Here is a 16882-nt window from a genome sequence, read left to right as displayed (position 1 = left end):
AACACTGCAAAGAGGGCCCTGTGACGTAGTTGTAGTGTCCCTACCTCCAAGTCAGGATACCTAAGTTCAAGTCTTACCTCATTCAGAGGTGTGTAATAACATCACTGAACAGGTTGATTAGAAAATATCTATAATTGTGCAAAGACAGGTGACAGGTCAGGAGATTGGACAAAATATAGAAAACGTAAAGAAAAAGTGAAAGGGAGAAAAAGTGTACTGAGAAAGGTAGCCCAAAATATGAAAACAAATATTTACAGAAAGTCTTACTATTTAAAAAGAACCAAGTTAACAAAAGTAAGCACTGGTTTTATTTTTTAAAAAGTGAAGAGAATTAAAAATGGAAAATAAGGAAATGGGAGATAAATGGAATGGCTTTTACATTGGTCTTCACTATAGAGGATACAAGTAACATATGAGAAGCAGCATCAAGTCAGGAAATGGAAGGTGGGGAGGAACTCGGGAAAATCACAATTAGAAAAGTGGTACTAAGTAAACAGTTAGAGCTGTGGCTGACAAGTGCCAGGGACCTCATCATGGGATCTAACGAGAAATAGTTAGTGAGATACATGATGCATTGGTTTGAAATTTTCCACACTTCACTTTATTTGGAATAGTGCCATCAAACTGGAAGATGTTAAATGTAAATCTTTTTTAATGCAACACGGTAGAGGAACAGAAAATAGGAAACTACAGACCAGTTGGTCGAAGAGATGATGTTCAAAAATATTATTAAATATTATTAAGTAGTGGGACATTAGGATAAGTTTATGGTAATTGGCATAGTTTAGTGAAAGGGACTGCAACAGTTTTTTAAACTCATTTGTGGAATAAGGGCACTTCTGGCTGAACCAGCATTTATTGTCGAATAACCACATTGCTGTGGGCCTGAAATCTGTCAGCCTGACTAAGTAAGGATGGCAGCTTCCTTCCCTTATGCATGTTAGCGAACCAGACAGGTTTTTCCGACAATCGGCAATAGTTTCATGGTCATCATTAGATTCTTAATTCCAGATTGTTTTTAAAAACTGAATTCAAATTTCATCTTCATGGCAGAATTCCACCCTAGGTCACCAGAATATTACCTGGTTCTCTGGATTAACAGTTCAGCGATAAAACCACAAGACCATCATCTCCCAGAGTTCAAGGCAGCAGAATATCACCACATTTAAGGGCAACTAAGGACAGACAATAAATGCTGACTGTCCAATGACACTCACATCCCACAAATGAATAAAATGAAAACATACATAAGATTCCCTTCAGAAAAACAAACAAAAACCATTACCTGTAGCAATAATCAGGCCTGGTGCTGACTCTTTGGAAAGAATGGGCATTCTGCGGAGCTGGAAGTTCAGCAATTGACTGTAACGCTGTGCTAGGTGGAGTGAACATTCTTGGATTAACTGTAAAGAGGAAAAACATAACCTTCTAATAGTTCCAACTTCTACTTTAAGAAAAGCTGAATCATGATGGTCAGAAATTAAACCTGGGCCCTCAATGCACTGATTGTTAACTGCAATAAGTAATTAAGCCACAGATTTTGGGGGGTGGGGACATTTATTTCTTTAAAGGCACTTTATAATGCAAGCCATTGTTGTTCCCATCCACTTCTAGTTTTAAAAAAAATGAACTATTACAATCTGAAATTAAAACCTTGGATTTTCTGTGCCCTGAATGTTAACTACATGGGACATTCACCACTTTAAAATGAACAATGTAGTGCGAGTTTTTATTGTTGCCATTCATCAGAGTTTACTAACCTGCTACAAGAGCAATAGGGTCAGAGCACCTCGGAGTTTGGACAGATAAAAAGTACGAAAGAGAAAAATCAGTCAAGGCAGCTATCCACTGACATGTTCCAAAATATTTTTGTGGAGATAAAGCTTTACTTAAGATTCCTCCCCTCCCATCAATCTCTACCAACAGGCTAATTTTCACTGACAAGGTAACTTCAATGACAAGATCTAACCATGACCAAAGAACTTTGCATCTTAAAAGAGAAAAGGCAATGACATTACAGCATTACGGTGAGAAACTTGCACAGTGCCACTGTCACGACATCAGTGATCCAGAAACTCAGACTCATACGCTGGTTGCACAAGTTCCAATGCTATCAAAGGGGTCGATGGAATGAAAATTCAATTCATAAAAAATCTGGAATTGAAAGCTAGTCCCAGTGATGGTGACTAAGTCAGTTATCAACGATTGTTGAAAAAATTCATCAAGTTCAGTCTTGTCCTTCTGGGAAGGACATTTGCCATTCTTATTCAATCTGAGCCGACAATGTGCATCTGAAGCCACAGAATGGAGTTAACTCTTACATGCCTCTGAGCAAGTCACCCAGTTCAAAAGACAATGAGGGATGAGCAACAAACGCTGGCCTTGTCAGCAACAGCCACATCCCACTAGAGAGTAAAGTTATAAAAAAAACTTTTTTTTATTAAAAAAAGTGCAAATGACGTCTGTGATTTTTTTTAAACTATCCTTACCTCACAGTTGATTTTAACGCCATCACTGCCAAAGGCTGGTGCCCGCAACAGTTCCCAGGTTCCACCTTTATCAAAAGTTATCACTGATCTCATGTTCTCCTCCGTGTAAGACCCATTCATCTGGGTGGCAATGTAGACACCCCGTAGTCCTTCTACACGATGAATGTCTGCAAATGGCTCATTTGCAAAGTATCTGAGAATTTAAGGGAAAACAAAATCTTTAGCAGGCAGTGGAGCTTTTTAGCAGATTAGCTTAGCACTATACATATCAATAAATTATCACTGGAATCTGAGTTTTGTAATGAGATGCAAATAGGAATATCAGATGGAGGACAGAAGTAACTGACAACCCTCATTTCAGCAATCTTTAGTTTTGAACAGACATCAAAGGAGTTATATGCCAGGGGAATGAGAAAAGAAAAATAGTCAGTCAGTTTGGAGCCACATTTTACTTTGATGTGGCCAAGACAAAAAGGATACAAATTAATATTAATTAAAAGGTGTGTGGGAAATATTATGCCTGATATCAGAGGTCCGGCCTTCATGTAAAGACGATCATGCGATAGCTTTCCAGACAAAGTAGTGGACGCGAAAACCCTGAAATCACTGAAAGTCATTAACTATGCAAGAGGAGGAACTGTTCAACCATAGACCCTTCCACCGATCACATATCCTTTCCATCACTACACTTCTATCATGGCATTGCCAGCCTCTAACCCAATTAAAACTCTACCTTCCCACTTCTAGACTCAGCTACTCAAAGATTCCACATATTTCACTCTATAAACTTCAGCTCATCCAAAACTCTGCTACATATAACCAATCCTACCTAGATTCCAGTTGCCTATCGCCTACGCCGCTGCATTGGCTTCCAGGTCTCTTGCAAGACTTCAACATTTCTAATTTGAAGTTCCTACTCACATGTTAACATTCTTCATTAATTAGGGGTGCAGTGGTAATATCACTGAACTTGCAATCCAGAGGCCCAGACAGTTAGTTTCCTGATTCAAAGTTTGTGAGAAGATTTGTAGCTCGGGTGCTCATTGTTGTGGTTCTGTTCGCCGAGCTGGGAATTCAGGGAAATTCTCCAGTTTCCTTACCTCAAAAGATATTATTGCCATAGAGGGAGTGTAACAAAGATCAAGAGACTTGTTTCCAGGATGTTGGAATTGTCCTTTGCAGAGAGATTGAACAACTGGGCCTATAACTTCAGAATTTCAAAAGAATGAAAGATAAAATATTGAAACTTACAAAATATTTAAAAAGGTTGGACAGGGGAGATACAGGCAAGATATTTCCCTTGATTGGGGAATCTAGAACCAGGGGACACAATTCTAAAATAAGACATTGTCATTTAAGCCCAAGATTAGGAGAAATTATTTTACTCAGAGGGTTGTGAATCTCTGGAATTCTCTACCTCAAGGAGCTCTGAAAGCTCAATAAAAGCAGATACATTTTTGATTATTAATGGCATAAAGGGTGATGGGAAATGTTATGGATGAGACGAAACTTCCTTAAAACATGTTAAGATAGCCTAGATCCTAACCTTTTCTTATTTTAAAAAGCAAATACCAAGCATTGTGTTCCAAATGCACTGTGACTGGTCAAACTACCAGCCGTGAAGCAAACTACACTTTATTCATACATTGTCATTAAAGTGTAACAAAAGAAAAAAGAAATTAAAATAACTTCAGACTGTTTAACTACTAAACAGTAATTGTTCTAATATAGTAACATCCCATAAATGTGCCCTTGGCAAAGACAAATTCACTAAAATAGATTGATTCATAGGTCCAGGAAGGAAAAAAAAATCAAAAGACTCAGGGACAGAGAGAGATGCACTGCAGCTTCAAAACCTAGTTTCAAAATCCCAGCAACTGCTACGGAAAAATACAAACTAAAAATCATGGTTCTGTGGGAGCTTGACCCCACCTATTGTTCCCACATTTTTTTAAACAACCCCAAGGCCTCACAAACTGTTTATTTTATTAACTCTGGAGCAGACTGCCCGTTACCTCTGTCACAACTATATAAATGCACCTCCTAAAGTCATTGTATCATCACAGAATAAAGTGGGTAAAAAGCATTAAAGTATTCGATGAGCAATGATTGTATAAAATGAATCAGTGGACTGGACAGCCTGAATGGCCTACTCTTGTTCTTATGTTTTAACATTCTTGGAACACTGTTACAAATCCCACCATGGCAGCTGGTGGAACTTCAACTCAATTAATCTGGAACATAAAAGCTAGTCATTATGATGGGGTCAACCAGCATCAGTTTTAGTAGGAACCCAAGTTATACGCCAAACTGTTCTTTTGGTGAACAAATCTGCCACCCTTAGATTTCAGACCTACTACAAAACGGTCAGCTTTTAAGTGACATCCGAAATGGCTTTGCAAGGTACTAAGTTCAAGGTCAATGATATCCACATCCAAGAAAGAGAAAAAAAAACCTTAAATCGCTTTTAGCCCTATATTCCTTCCTGAACACCATTTCTCATACTCTGGCTTTGTGCATGCCCGTTTCCCTTTGCTTTGCACTGAAATTTTTTCCCTAACCCTCCCTTCTCTTTCTCTTACTTTTTGAAACACAAAGGTTTTGTTTATCCCACCTCCTCCACTGGTGCAGTGCCTATTTTGGTCCAAGCATACCTCAAGTTCCTTGGGGATATTTTTCTACATGAAAGACACTGAAGAAACTGTAACATGTGGTGTCTTTCGATTTGGCTAAATCAAGATGAACTGATCTTATGAAGACGTTTGACAAATTTTCAGCTCACTTGATCTCTTGTTCCCATTACAATCTTAATGTACACCTGAAAAATCAGGTAGATTTCAGGTGACAGATAAAAAGACTGCATACTTTTTGCTTTTTTCTAAATAAAATGCCAATGATTCACTGCAATTTAATCCAGATTACAAATATCTTCACTAAAGCTAACAGATATCATCTTGTAAGGTCATATTGAGACCGTTCAGTGCTTCATATGTGCACCTGGGGGGAAAAGAAATCTCTTGCCAATTTCAATCTGTTGAAAGGAAGGAAAATAAACAGCCTGGTAATGCAGCTTATGTTAAGTACTGCATTCAAACCTCTTTCTTTTGAGTATATAAACAATAAAGCAAGATTAAGAACACATTTTAACATAGTCTATTCAGGGTCAGTGGGCAGTTTTCAACCTGGGCAGACAAAAGAGACTTTGTTTAACTAAGTAGCGTGATTACATTTTGCAGTAATTCACAGCTCAACCACAATGACTATTCCTCCACTGCATCACACAAATAAAGCAGATTTAACTTTGAGATTTTGCAAACCCTCAGCAGAGGGGAGGAGTGTGGTGCACGAACAACCATCTGAAAATGAACTGATATAACTACGGGTCATTTGACAGCTTGTTTGCTGGCTTTAAAAATTCTGAACTCATCAATAAAACATACATCTCTATTATTTGCTCAGTTTGTGCTTCACTGCTAAAATAGCTCAAGCCAAGCTCTTAGGGGTCCTGCAGTACACTCAGTTGCAGCAAAGTACATCAGAACTCAAATGAGCACAAAAGCCAACTGGTCTAAAAAATGTTTTTTAGATTAGATTAGATTACTTACAGTGTGGAAACAGGGTCTTTGGCCCAACAAGTCCACACCGACCCGCCGAAGCGCAACCCACCCATACCCCTACCCCTACATATACCCCTCACCTAACACTATGGGCAATTTAGCATGGCCAATTCACCTGACCCGCACATCTTTGGACTGTGGGAGGAAACCGGAGCACCCGGAGGAAACCCACGCAGACACGGGGAGAACGTGCAAACTCCACACAGTCAGTCGCTTGAGGTGGGAATTGAACCCAGGTCCCTGGCGCTGTGAGGCAGCAGTGCTAACCACTGTGCCACCATGCCGCCCCAACTGTGCCACCATGCCGCCCCCCACTGTGCCACCATGCCGCCCCCCACTGTGCCACCATGCCGCCCCATGTTATACTTGGATATCCAAAAAGATCAAGACTTCATTTTAATATGATCTAGTTACAGGTATAAACCTTGGTAGAATGGAAGCTTTAGTGGAAGAACAAAGGAGGCCAGATATTCCTTAAAATAAATCTAAGTGAGCTAGGAATAGAAATGCACACATTATAGAGCGAGACAGGCTGCAAGGTGGTTTTTAAAAATGCAAAGTAGCATTAGAGTCTGTTGCTACAAAATGAGAATTGAACAGCAGAGATGTTCAATTTGTATAGGGACCACTGAGCCACACTGAGTATTTTGTACATTTCTGGTCTTGATATTTTTAAGAAAAAGGAAAGAGACACTAGAGATGGTCCAGTGGACGATATCTGAATTCAGATTATAAATAACAGGAAAGACTGAACAAAACTGGGGAACTTTCTTCTAGAACATTGAAGCCTGAGAAGTGACCAAATAGAGATCTTTCAGAGATCACCAATGTGTCCAAAAGGTAGAATGACAAAGATTAGTTCTAAAAGCTGGGGGGTGGTGGAAGAGGTCTGGCGGTGCAGGACAAAATCTGGGGGCCATAGATAAAAGTTAGTTCTTAGTAAATTCAGTGACGACTTGAGGAGAACTTTGTTTATAAGAATTATCTAATATTTTGAACTTGCTATCAAAAACAAGATAAACAGCAATGATGCATTTAAGGAGAAGTACATGAGGAAGGAATCAAAAGATACACTGATGGGTCAAGAGCTAAACCTAAATACAGACACGGAACAGAGAGATCAAATGAACTCTTTATGCTATACTGTGTACATAGTTCTCTAGATCCATGCTACAATAAAGAGGTATAGTATTGTCCTTACTACTGTCTGGTTGGAGGAAAGGAAATTATTTGAGCCAAAAGATTCTGATTATCCAGCCCCAGTATAACTGTACTTGCTTACAGAGATGGGATAAGTACAGGGGGCATGTTCACCATACAGCAGCAAGCCAGTATTCAAAGAGCCACAAAATGAAAAGCAATCACCTTATCAAGATCAAGGATAGCTAGAATTTCCTGATCCATACTTTATAGAAACCAGTCCCTGCAGGAGAGGTATACACAACAAATAGAATAAAAATAGAGCAGCACATGACCATCCACAAATTTAAACAGTTCATCAAAATCTGTCCATTCCACAACAATCCACCCAACAGAATTTTCCAACCTTTAAACTAAATCTCAGCAAATGGAGTCGAAAATAAAAAGTCATTGTCAAACCTACTATTACCCAGATGTTAATGTAACACTTATGTTTTACAAAAACATAAATCGCTGGAAAAATTCAGCTGGTTTGGCAGCAGCTGTGGAGAGAAAATTGAGTTAATGTTATCAGTCCAGTGACCTCTCTTCAGGACTGAACAGATCCTTCAGAACAGACTCTTCTAATGAAGGGTTACTAGATCCCAAACATTACCTGTGCTTTCTCTCCACAGATTCTGCCAGACCAGCTGAATTTTTCCAACAATTTTTGTTTTGCTTCTGATTTCCAGCACCCACAGTTTTGTACTATTTTTAGCATTTATTACAGGCAAACAAACTCCTGCACTACACACACACACTGACTCAAGTTAAAATGTAATTTTCCCATTATTAACTGCACTGGAGTCCTGAAATGTGACGACATCTACATTTAATTACCATTGGTGGCAATGCTTTCAATTGCAAGGGCTTGGGCCCTGGAATTCTCTCCCTAAACATTTTTGTCTCACTGTCATCCTGTAATATACTGCTTGGAATCCACCTCTGACTTAGCTCTTGATCATCTGACTATCACAAGTGGCTCAGTTTCAGGCTTGGTTTTATAATGTAATGAACATTTCATCGCACTGAATAACAACAAGGTAGTGTTATTCTAATCTTGAACTAACTGCAAGGTGTCATAAGAATGTTTACTAGCTCCATGACCTTTTTCCTGAGAAAATATCCAACATCCACTACCTACTTCCCTACATGATTTGGTCAGACCAATTAGTTTACTGAAACTAAAATTGTTCATAGCCTTTCACATTTAATTTCATAATTTCCTTCTTTAAAGCAAGGTTTAAGCATTTTACTTATCAAAGGTGTAGTCAAAAATGCATAAAAGTTTATAATGCAAACTCCATGAAAGAAGCCAAAATTATAAAATTAAATCGTTGTGCTGGCACATTAAGAGTTTCCTTGATCAGTGCAAAATTGCATTATCTACCAACTTAACCAAAACAAACTTGTACTATAACTTGGTTAAAATTCTGTTAATGTTGAAAAGCAAGTGGTTTCATACATGGAATCAAAGTCAAAATTCACCTGGACTAAGCTGATCATTTTACCATCTGTACATGGTCAAACTCAAACCACAAGTAAGCATCAGCAGTTGAACTAAAAAGGAAAACACATCACCTTTCAGAACATCTTAAAACTGGCTTCACAGCCAAGAAAAGTGCATTCCAAGTGCAGTCACTATTATGACGTTGGGAAACACAGGAGTGGGCTGGGAGAGAAGGAAGAGTTGTGGGAAGAGGAGAAGGAGTGCAAGAGGCATAGTTTCTCACACAACAGTGCATCTCCAACAGTGGAACCCTGATGTATCAGCCTAAATTGTAAGTTCAAGACTATTGAGTTTGCTGGGAAGTTGATTTACAGACATTTTGTCCCTTGTCTAGATGACATCTTCAGTGCTTTGGAGCATCCTTGGAAGCCCTGCTATACTGCGTCACCTGGAATTTATTTGGTTCCGTTCCTGCTGCTTCCGGTTGTTCATTGTAGTGCCCAGTATATTGGGATAGAGGTCAATGTTCTTGCTGATGGAGTCCGTGGCTGAGTGCCATGCTTCTAGAAATTCTCTAGCTGTCCTATGTTTAGCTTGTCCTACTCGAATTTGTGGTCCTTGTTATCAGTGTGCATAGCTACAAGGGACAGCTGATCATGGCATGTAGTGGCTAGTTGATATGGATGTGGATTGCTGATTGCCTGCCTGTTTGCCCTTTTTAATGTTTCGTACAGTCTTTGCATGGATCCTGTAAATTACGTTAGTCTTGCACATGATGGGTATTAGGTCTTTTGTCCTGGTGAATTATTGTCTGAACGTGGCTGTCGGTTTATAGGTTGTCATGATGTAACGGCACTGTTCACTTCAATTGACAAAACTCTAGCCAGAGAGACAATAGCTAGACTCCTGGACAAGCAGAACAGATAACACACAATGGAGAACCTATCAACAACTACTTGTGCTTGACGACCCAATTCACATTCAACAGCCAATTATATGAACAGACCAATGGGACACTTATGGGCTTACCCATCTCTGAGCACATAGCAGAAGTAGTGACACCAAGATTGGAACACACAGCACTCCCACAAACCCAACCCAAGCTCTGGATCAGATATGTAGACAACATTTCTTATCGTGAAGAGCACAGAAATTAAGAACACACACCGGATTATCAACACCATACTCACAGGATCATATTTACAGAGTACAGGAAAGCCACACACTGACCAGGTCCTGAATTACAACAACAACCATCCAGACACACACAAGAGAAGCCACATTTGGACTCTGTTTGAACAGACTACAACACGCTGCAGCACTCCCAACCTACAAAGGGAAGAAGAAGAACACCTCTACAGAGTATTCGCCAGTAACGGATATCCCCGCAACTTCATCCACAAATACCTAACAGAAGGACAAGGACATGCCATGGCCTAACTCACTAGCCATGCTACCTTACATAAAAAAAGACAGACAGCCTACTCTAACCCCTCAGGTTCATGACAGCCCATAAACCGACAGCCATGGTCAGATGACACTTCAAGACAAAAAAACCGATACCCATCATGTGCAAGACTAACGTAAGTTTACAGGATTCCATGCAGAGACTGCACACAACACTACATAGGGCAAACAGGCAGACAACTAGCAATATGCATCTAATTAGCTACTAAATAACTAGCCACTAGACATCATGACCAGCTGTCCCTGGTAGAGATGCACACCGATGACAAGGGCCACAAATTTGACTGGGACAACACAACGATCATAGGACAAGCTAAACATAGGACAGCTAGAGAATTTCTAGAAGCACGGCACTCAGCCACAGACTCCATCAGCAAGAACATTGACCTAGACCCAATATATCGGCCACTACAACAAACAACTGGAATCAGCACCGGAAGCAGCAGGAACAGAACCAAATAAATTCCAGAAGGCACAGTACAGCAGCGCTTCACAGGAGGCTCCAAAATACTGAAGATGTCACCTAGACAGGGTACAAAACATCTGCAAATCAACTTCCCAGCTCAGCGAACATACTCACAGCTATGACAACTGGCACCAGAGCTACAAACGTTTACACCAACCTTGATCTATGGAGTGAATTAGATGTTTCAAAGCAAAAACCTTTTCAGGAGTGAGCACTGTGGACGGCACGATGGCACAGTGGTAGCACTGCTGCCTCACAGTGCCTGAGACCTGGGTTCAATTCCCAACTCAGGCAACTGTGTGGAGTTTGCACGTTCTCCCCGTGTCTGCGTGGGTTTCCTCCAGGTGCTCCAGTTTCCTCCCACAGTCCAAAGATGTGCAGGTCAGGCGAATTGGCCATGCTAAATTGCCCGTAGTGTTAGGTAAGGGGCAAATGTAGGGGTATGGGTGGGTTGCGCTTTGGCGGGTCGGTGTGGACTTGTTGGGCCGAAGGCCTGTTTCCACACTGTAAGTAATCTTATGATACAAGACCAAGGGCAATGTCTTCTGAGTCGTCTGGCAGTCTCTGGCAATCCAATATCAGGATTCTTATCAGAGGCAGTAATGCAGAGATACAAACAACTCTGCCGACCATCCAACCCAAACTTTGGGTCCGCTATGTGGATGACATCTTTATCATCACTAAATGAAACAAAGTAAAGGACACCTTCAAGACCATCAATAATACCCTTACTGGCATAAAATTCACTGAAGAGAAGGAAAACAGCAGCAAACTGCCATCCCTAGATGTCACAGTAGACAGAACAGCCAATGGGGAACTCCAAACCAGCATCTACAGGAAAACAATACATGCAGACCAAATAGTGAACTAAAGAAGCAATCATCCCAACACCCATAAACGAAGCTGCATTAGGACATTTTTCAATGAGCTACCACACTGCAGCACAGAGGAACTACGCACAGCTCGGGAAAATCATCTACACAGGGTGTTCAAAAAGAATGGGTACCCAATGAACACAGTCTGCCATTTCTCAGCAACCAACCCAAACAAGCAGATAAAACATGTCCAGAATCCCCAGCCATCTCCCCTACATCAAAGACATCTCAGAAAAGACTGCCAGACTACTCAGACCTCTTAGCATCATGGCAGCCCACAAACCCACCAACACACTAAAACAGCAGCTAATGAACTTGAAAGACCCCATATAGACAACAAGCAAGGTTTGTTCAATATAAATCTCCAGGACCTGATGAGGTGTTCCCTAGAACTCTGTGGGAAGCTAGGGAATTGATTGCTGGGCCTCTTGCTGAGACACTTGTATCATTGATAGTCACAAGTGAGGTGCCAGAAGACTGGAGGTTGGCTAATGTGGTGCCACTATTTAAGAAAGATGGTAAGGACAAGCCAGGGAATTACAGACAGTGAGCCTGACATTGGTGGTGAGCAAGTTGTTGGAGGGAATCCTGAATCATTGGAAAGGCAAGGACTGATTAGGGATAGTCAACATGGCTTTATGCATGGGAAATCATGTCTCACAAACTTGACTGAGTTTGCTGAAGTAACAAAGAGGATTGGTGAGGGTAGAGCAATAGATATGATCTATATGGACTTCAGTAAGGCTTTCGACAAGGTTCCCAAGGGAGATTGGTGAGTAAGGTTAGATCTCACGGAATACAGGGAGAACTAGCCATTTGGATACAGAACTGGCTCAAAGGTAGAAGACAGAGGGTGGTGGTGGAGGGTTGTTTTTCAGATTGGAGGCCTGTGACCAGTGGAGTGCCACAAGGATCGGTGCTGGGTGCATTACTTTTTGTCATTTATATAAGTGATTTGGATGCAAGCATAAGAGGTACAGTTAGTAAGTTTGCAGATGACACTAAAATTGGAGGTGTAGTGGACAGTGGAGATGTTTACCTCAGATTACACTGGGACCTTGATCAGATGGGCCAATGGGCTGAGGAGTGGCAGATAGAGTTTAATTTAGATGAATGTGAGGTGCTGCATTTTTGGAAAAGCAAATTAGAGCAAGATTTATACACTTAGTGGTAAGGTCCTAGGGAGTGTTGCTGAACAAAGAGACCTTGAGAGTACAGGAACATAGTTTATTGAAAGTGGAGTCACAGGTAGATAGGATATTGAAGGTGGTGTTTGGTATGCATTCCTTTATTGGTCAGAGTATTGAGTACGGGAGTTGGGAGATCATGTTGCAGCAATATTTTTGGAATTTTGTGTGCAATTCTGGTCTCCTTCCTATGGGAAGGATGATGTGAAACCTGAAAGGGTTCAGAAAAGATTTACAAGGATGTTGCCAGGGTTGGAGGATTTGAGCTATAGGGAGAGGCTGAATAGACTAGGGCTGTTTTCCCTGGAGCGTCGGAGGCTGAGGGGTGACCTTAGAGAGGTTTATAAAATCATAAGGGGCATGGAAAGGATAAATAGATAATACCTTTTTCCTGGGATGGGGGAGTCCAGAACTAGAGGTCATAGGTTAGGGTGAGAGAGGAAAGATATAAAAGAGAGTTAAGGGGCAACTTTTTCACGCAGAGGGTGGTGCATGTATGGAATGAGCTGCCAGAGGAAGTGATGGAGGCTGGTACAATTGCAACATTTAAAAGGCATCTGGATGGGTACATGAATGGGAAGGGTTTGGAGGGATATGGGCCAGGTGCTGGCAAGTGGGACTAGATTGGGTTGGGATATCTGGTCGGCATGGACAAATTGGACCAAAGGGTCTGTTTCTGTGCTGTACGTCTCTATGATTCTACTCTAAGCGAAATCAATGTCATTTACAAAATACCGTTCAAGAACTATAACTAACACTACATTGGACAAACAGGCAGAAAACTAGCCACCAGGATGCATGAACATCAACTCGCCACAAAAAGAAATGGCCCACTCTCACTAGTATCCTTACATACAGATGAGGAAGGACACTGGGACTGGGACAACACATCCATCCTAGGACAAGCCAAACAGGGATACACACGAGAATTCCTAGAAATATAGCATTCCAACCAGAACTGCATCATCAAACACATCGATTTGGATCCTATTTACCAACCTTGGAGAAAAAGAACAGAACTGACATCACTAACCCAAGGAAACCTAAACACATAAATAGAAAGTGGGTCACTAACACCAGTGCTTCACCAAACACTCACTGATGTTACCTAGTATAGTGACGAAACGTGTGAAAATGAACCTTCCAGCTCAGTGAGCAAACTTCCATCCAGTATTCAACCTAATTTGTTTTAAGTGGGTTACGGAGGTGTTGGTACAAGAGATAATATTTCTATATTGTAACACTATCAATTTGAATTCAATTAATTAGTTATATTTCCATCACCTTGAAAATAGGCTGTTCAAACCAGAATAGAACAGGATTGAATTAGGATAGAATATCGCTATTTTAACCAGCATAACATTTCAAATATAGATCAGACCCTTAACCAAAATGGCACAATACGGCATCATAAGCATTTTTGGGAACTAAATTCAAACATAAATGCCACATTTTCTTGTTATACGTAAGCTAAAAAGAAAGGTTACCAGGATATGAGAAAAAGAACTGCTCAGTATTCAAACATTGCTGATAGCACATTGTCCACAGCTGCTCTAGTGTGATTGCACAATGTAATTTTAACCAAAGATTCTTAGTGATGTAAGGAGGTGGTACACTCTAGGTCTCATATTCAAATCTTGACAAAGAAAGTATAAATCATGCAAAATTTGGGCAATCTGAATGCAGATCTTTGCAGGCAACATCAAGCCCACAGCATGAAATGGACAATCAATAAGAAATCTATGAAATATAACTCTTACATTTTAGAGAAGGGTATGTTGCTCAGCAGCATCCCAGAAAGTCTAGCATTTTTCCTAATTTGTGCTCGGTTCTCAGATTGGTTACACACATACAGCATCAAATAAATACTATTTTTAGTGAAAATGTGCATATGTAATACAGGTTTTGTTTTTATCCTTGCAAGCACAAAGGTTTATATACGTACCTCACCAGAGTTGTACTTCCAGCACCTTCTGGACTGTAATACAGTACATTTGCCAGAGAAAGGGAAAATTTCAGGCCCTCTGCTTCAGAGATATAGAGATTGGTCACATTACTGTTGACATTGACACAAACAAACACCTGATCTTCTGACGCATCAGCTACATAATACTCCTGAGGAAATGTACAAAATAAAAATTAGATCAACATTGTTTCTACAAACCAAAAATAATATTTATATTTTATAATTTATACTGAAAGGTTTTATTTATTTATTGCAAGAAATATGCAATAGCAGGTTACAAAAGTAAAGTTGGTAAAGATTTTCTAAGAGGTAAGGGCACAGATTAAACACTTGCATGTTGGCAAACATAAATAGAAGGAAGAAAGAGGTGAGAAACAGATGAAATAAAAATGGAGAATGTAACTCAATTTCTTAACAAAAACAATCCTGCTCAGTTTCACACCTGCTAAGGTTTTTAAACTGGTGCTTCAGTTATGAAACTTTTACTGATCTATTCAGTACAGATAGCACCGTACTGAACAACAAGAAAAAAATACCTAGTAACTTGGGACATTAGTGCATTCATGTGTATTGTTAACCATAGTGTGCATAGCCTTGTATTTTTGGAATGGCCTTATGTTTTCAGGCAATTATGTTTCTCAATTCTGAAACAGATTTTCAGCAAAGGACGCATATTAACTCTTTTATTATTACATTAAAATGTTCATATTCCTCAACACTCACCTCTATATGGTATCTTGTGAGGAAGTGCGCTCGTTTCATGGGTGTCCGATTATAGGACACCCATAACTGTACTGTTACTGGGTCACTGCTTCCTAGGAGATGCTAGAAAAAGAGAAATAGTGGAATTTCAACTACAACTGTAAGGGAACAGTAATTTACCACCCCCACCTTCAAAGAGATTAACTATAGCAACTGTTATTTTCTCACTGTATAGTTTAATTTTTATTTCAAAACAAAGTAAAATTTCTTGATTGAAACATGTAATGTAACTTGAAAAAGAGTACCAAAACAATTTGGCTTCAGGATCTATTTAGCTGCATACTAACAGAATCTTAGAACCTCAAATATTAACATTTTTGATGCTCTGGTTCAGCATTGTAGCAGTTTTATAGGTTCACAAATTTCAAAACAGGATTAAGCAGTAAACAAGGAATAATTACAAAACAAAAATAAAGTTGCTTGGGCTTGTAAGCTAAATTGCCATTGTTTCCTGTGGCCTACAATCTCTGCAGGAGTCCTTTGTTTTGGAGGGGTGTGGAGGCTCGATCTTTAGAGGCAGGGTGCGTTTCAGGTTCCTTTCTTTTGTGTCATATTTTCCACTGGGTAGCTGTGCATGGCATAACAGTATTTACTGTACTCTTCTCTATTGAACAGTGCAATGGAGGACACAGTTGAAAAAAAAACAGAATACTCAGTAAATCTGTGTGGAGTTTGCACGTTCTCCCCGTGTCTGCGTGGGTTTCCTCCGGGTGCTCCGGTTTCCTCCCACAGTCCAAAGATGTGCGGGTCAGGTGAATTGGCCAAGCTAAATTGCCCGTAGTGTTAGGTAAGGGGTAAATGTAGGGGTATGGGTGGGTTGCGCTTCGGCGGGTCGGTGTGGACTTGTTGGGCCGAAGGGCCTGTTTCCACACTGTAAGTCTAGTCTAGTCTAAATCTGAAACTCTGAGACAAGATTCAGTGTGGATTTCAATGGCATAATGAGGAAAAAAAATGAAAAGGGTATCATCGTTTTGAAATAAAAAGAATAAAAATTGCCTGGAAAGACTTGGAGGTCAGGCAACTCCTGTGGAGACAAACAGAATTAACGTTGCAGCTCAATAACCTTTCTTCAGAACTGGAGAGAAAAAAATGCAGTTGGCGGTGGTGGCCGGGGAGGGGTTGGGTAAAACAAAAAGAGAAGTTCTGTCATATGGTGGAGGCCAGGAGACTTTAATTAACAAACTATTCCATGGTCCAACAGCTAAAAAATAAACTGGTCATGGATACACAGTGCAGAAATGAAGAAGGGCTGATGTCCAACAATATTACAAGACCCCCAAACCACACTGAAGATGTGAAATGTAAAATTAAAATGCTACAATTAGACCCTACTGATGCAAATTACATGGGAGATTTTACAGCACACAATATGTAGCACTCCCACCACAGAGCCACAAAAACCAGGTTCATGTCAGAGACCAGCT

The 16882-nt window shown here is 40.3% G+C and overlaps 1 protein-coding gene across 2 annotated transcripts in view; it reads right to left on the bottom strand.

Annotated features, from left to right (window-relative positions):
* Nucleotides 1–16882, bottom strand: part of sorl1 (sortilin-related receptor, L(DLR class) A repeats containing) — a 192292-nt gene that overhangs the window by 91761 nt on the left and 83649 nt on the right. For both annotated transcript variants that reach the window (XM_060847062.1, XM_060847063.1), the window contains exons 7-10: nt 15420–15521; nt 14676–14845; nt 2490–2682; nt 1286–1403 (exon numbers count right to left, since the gene is read on the bottom strand). In XM_060847062.1, coding sequence (XP_060703045.1) covers nt 1286–1403; nt 2490–2682; nt 14676–14845; nt 15420–15521 — 583 coding nt within the window. The remainder of the gene's footprint in view (nt 1–1285; nt 1404–2489; nt 2683–14675; nt 14846–15419; nt 15522–16882) is intronic.

This window comes from Hemiscyllium ocellatum, chromosome 29, assembly GCF_020745735.1.
Source record: "Hemiscyllium ocellatum isolate sHemOce1 chromosome 29, sHemOce1.pat.X.cur, whole genome shotgun sequence".
NCBI classification, from domain to species: Eukaryota; Metazoa; Chordata; class Chondrichthyes; order Orectolobiformes; family Hemiscylliidae; genus Hemiscyllium; species Hemiscyllium ocellatum.
The sequence above is the reverse complement of the archived record's forward strand: the minus strand, read 5'-3'. Positions and strand labels throughout refer to the sequence as shown.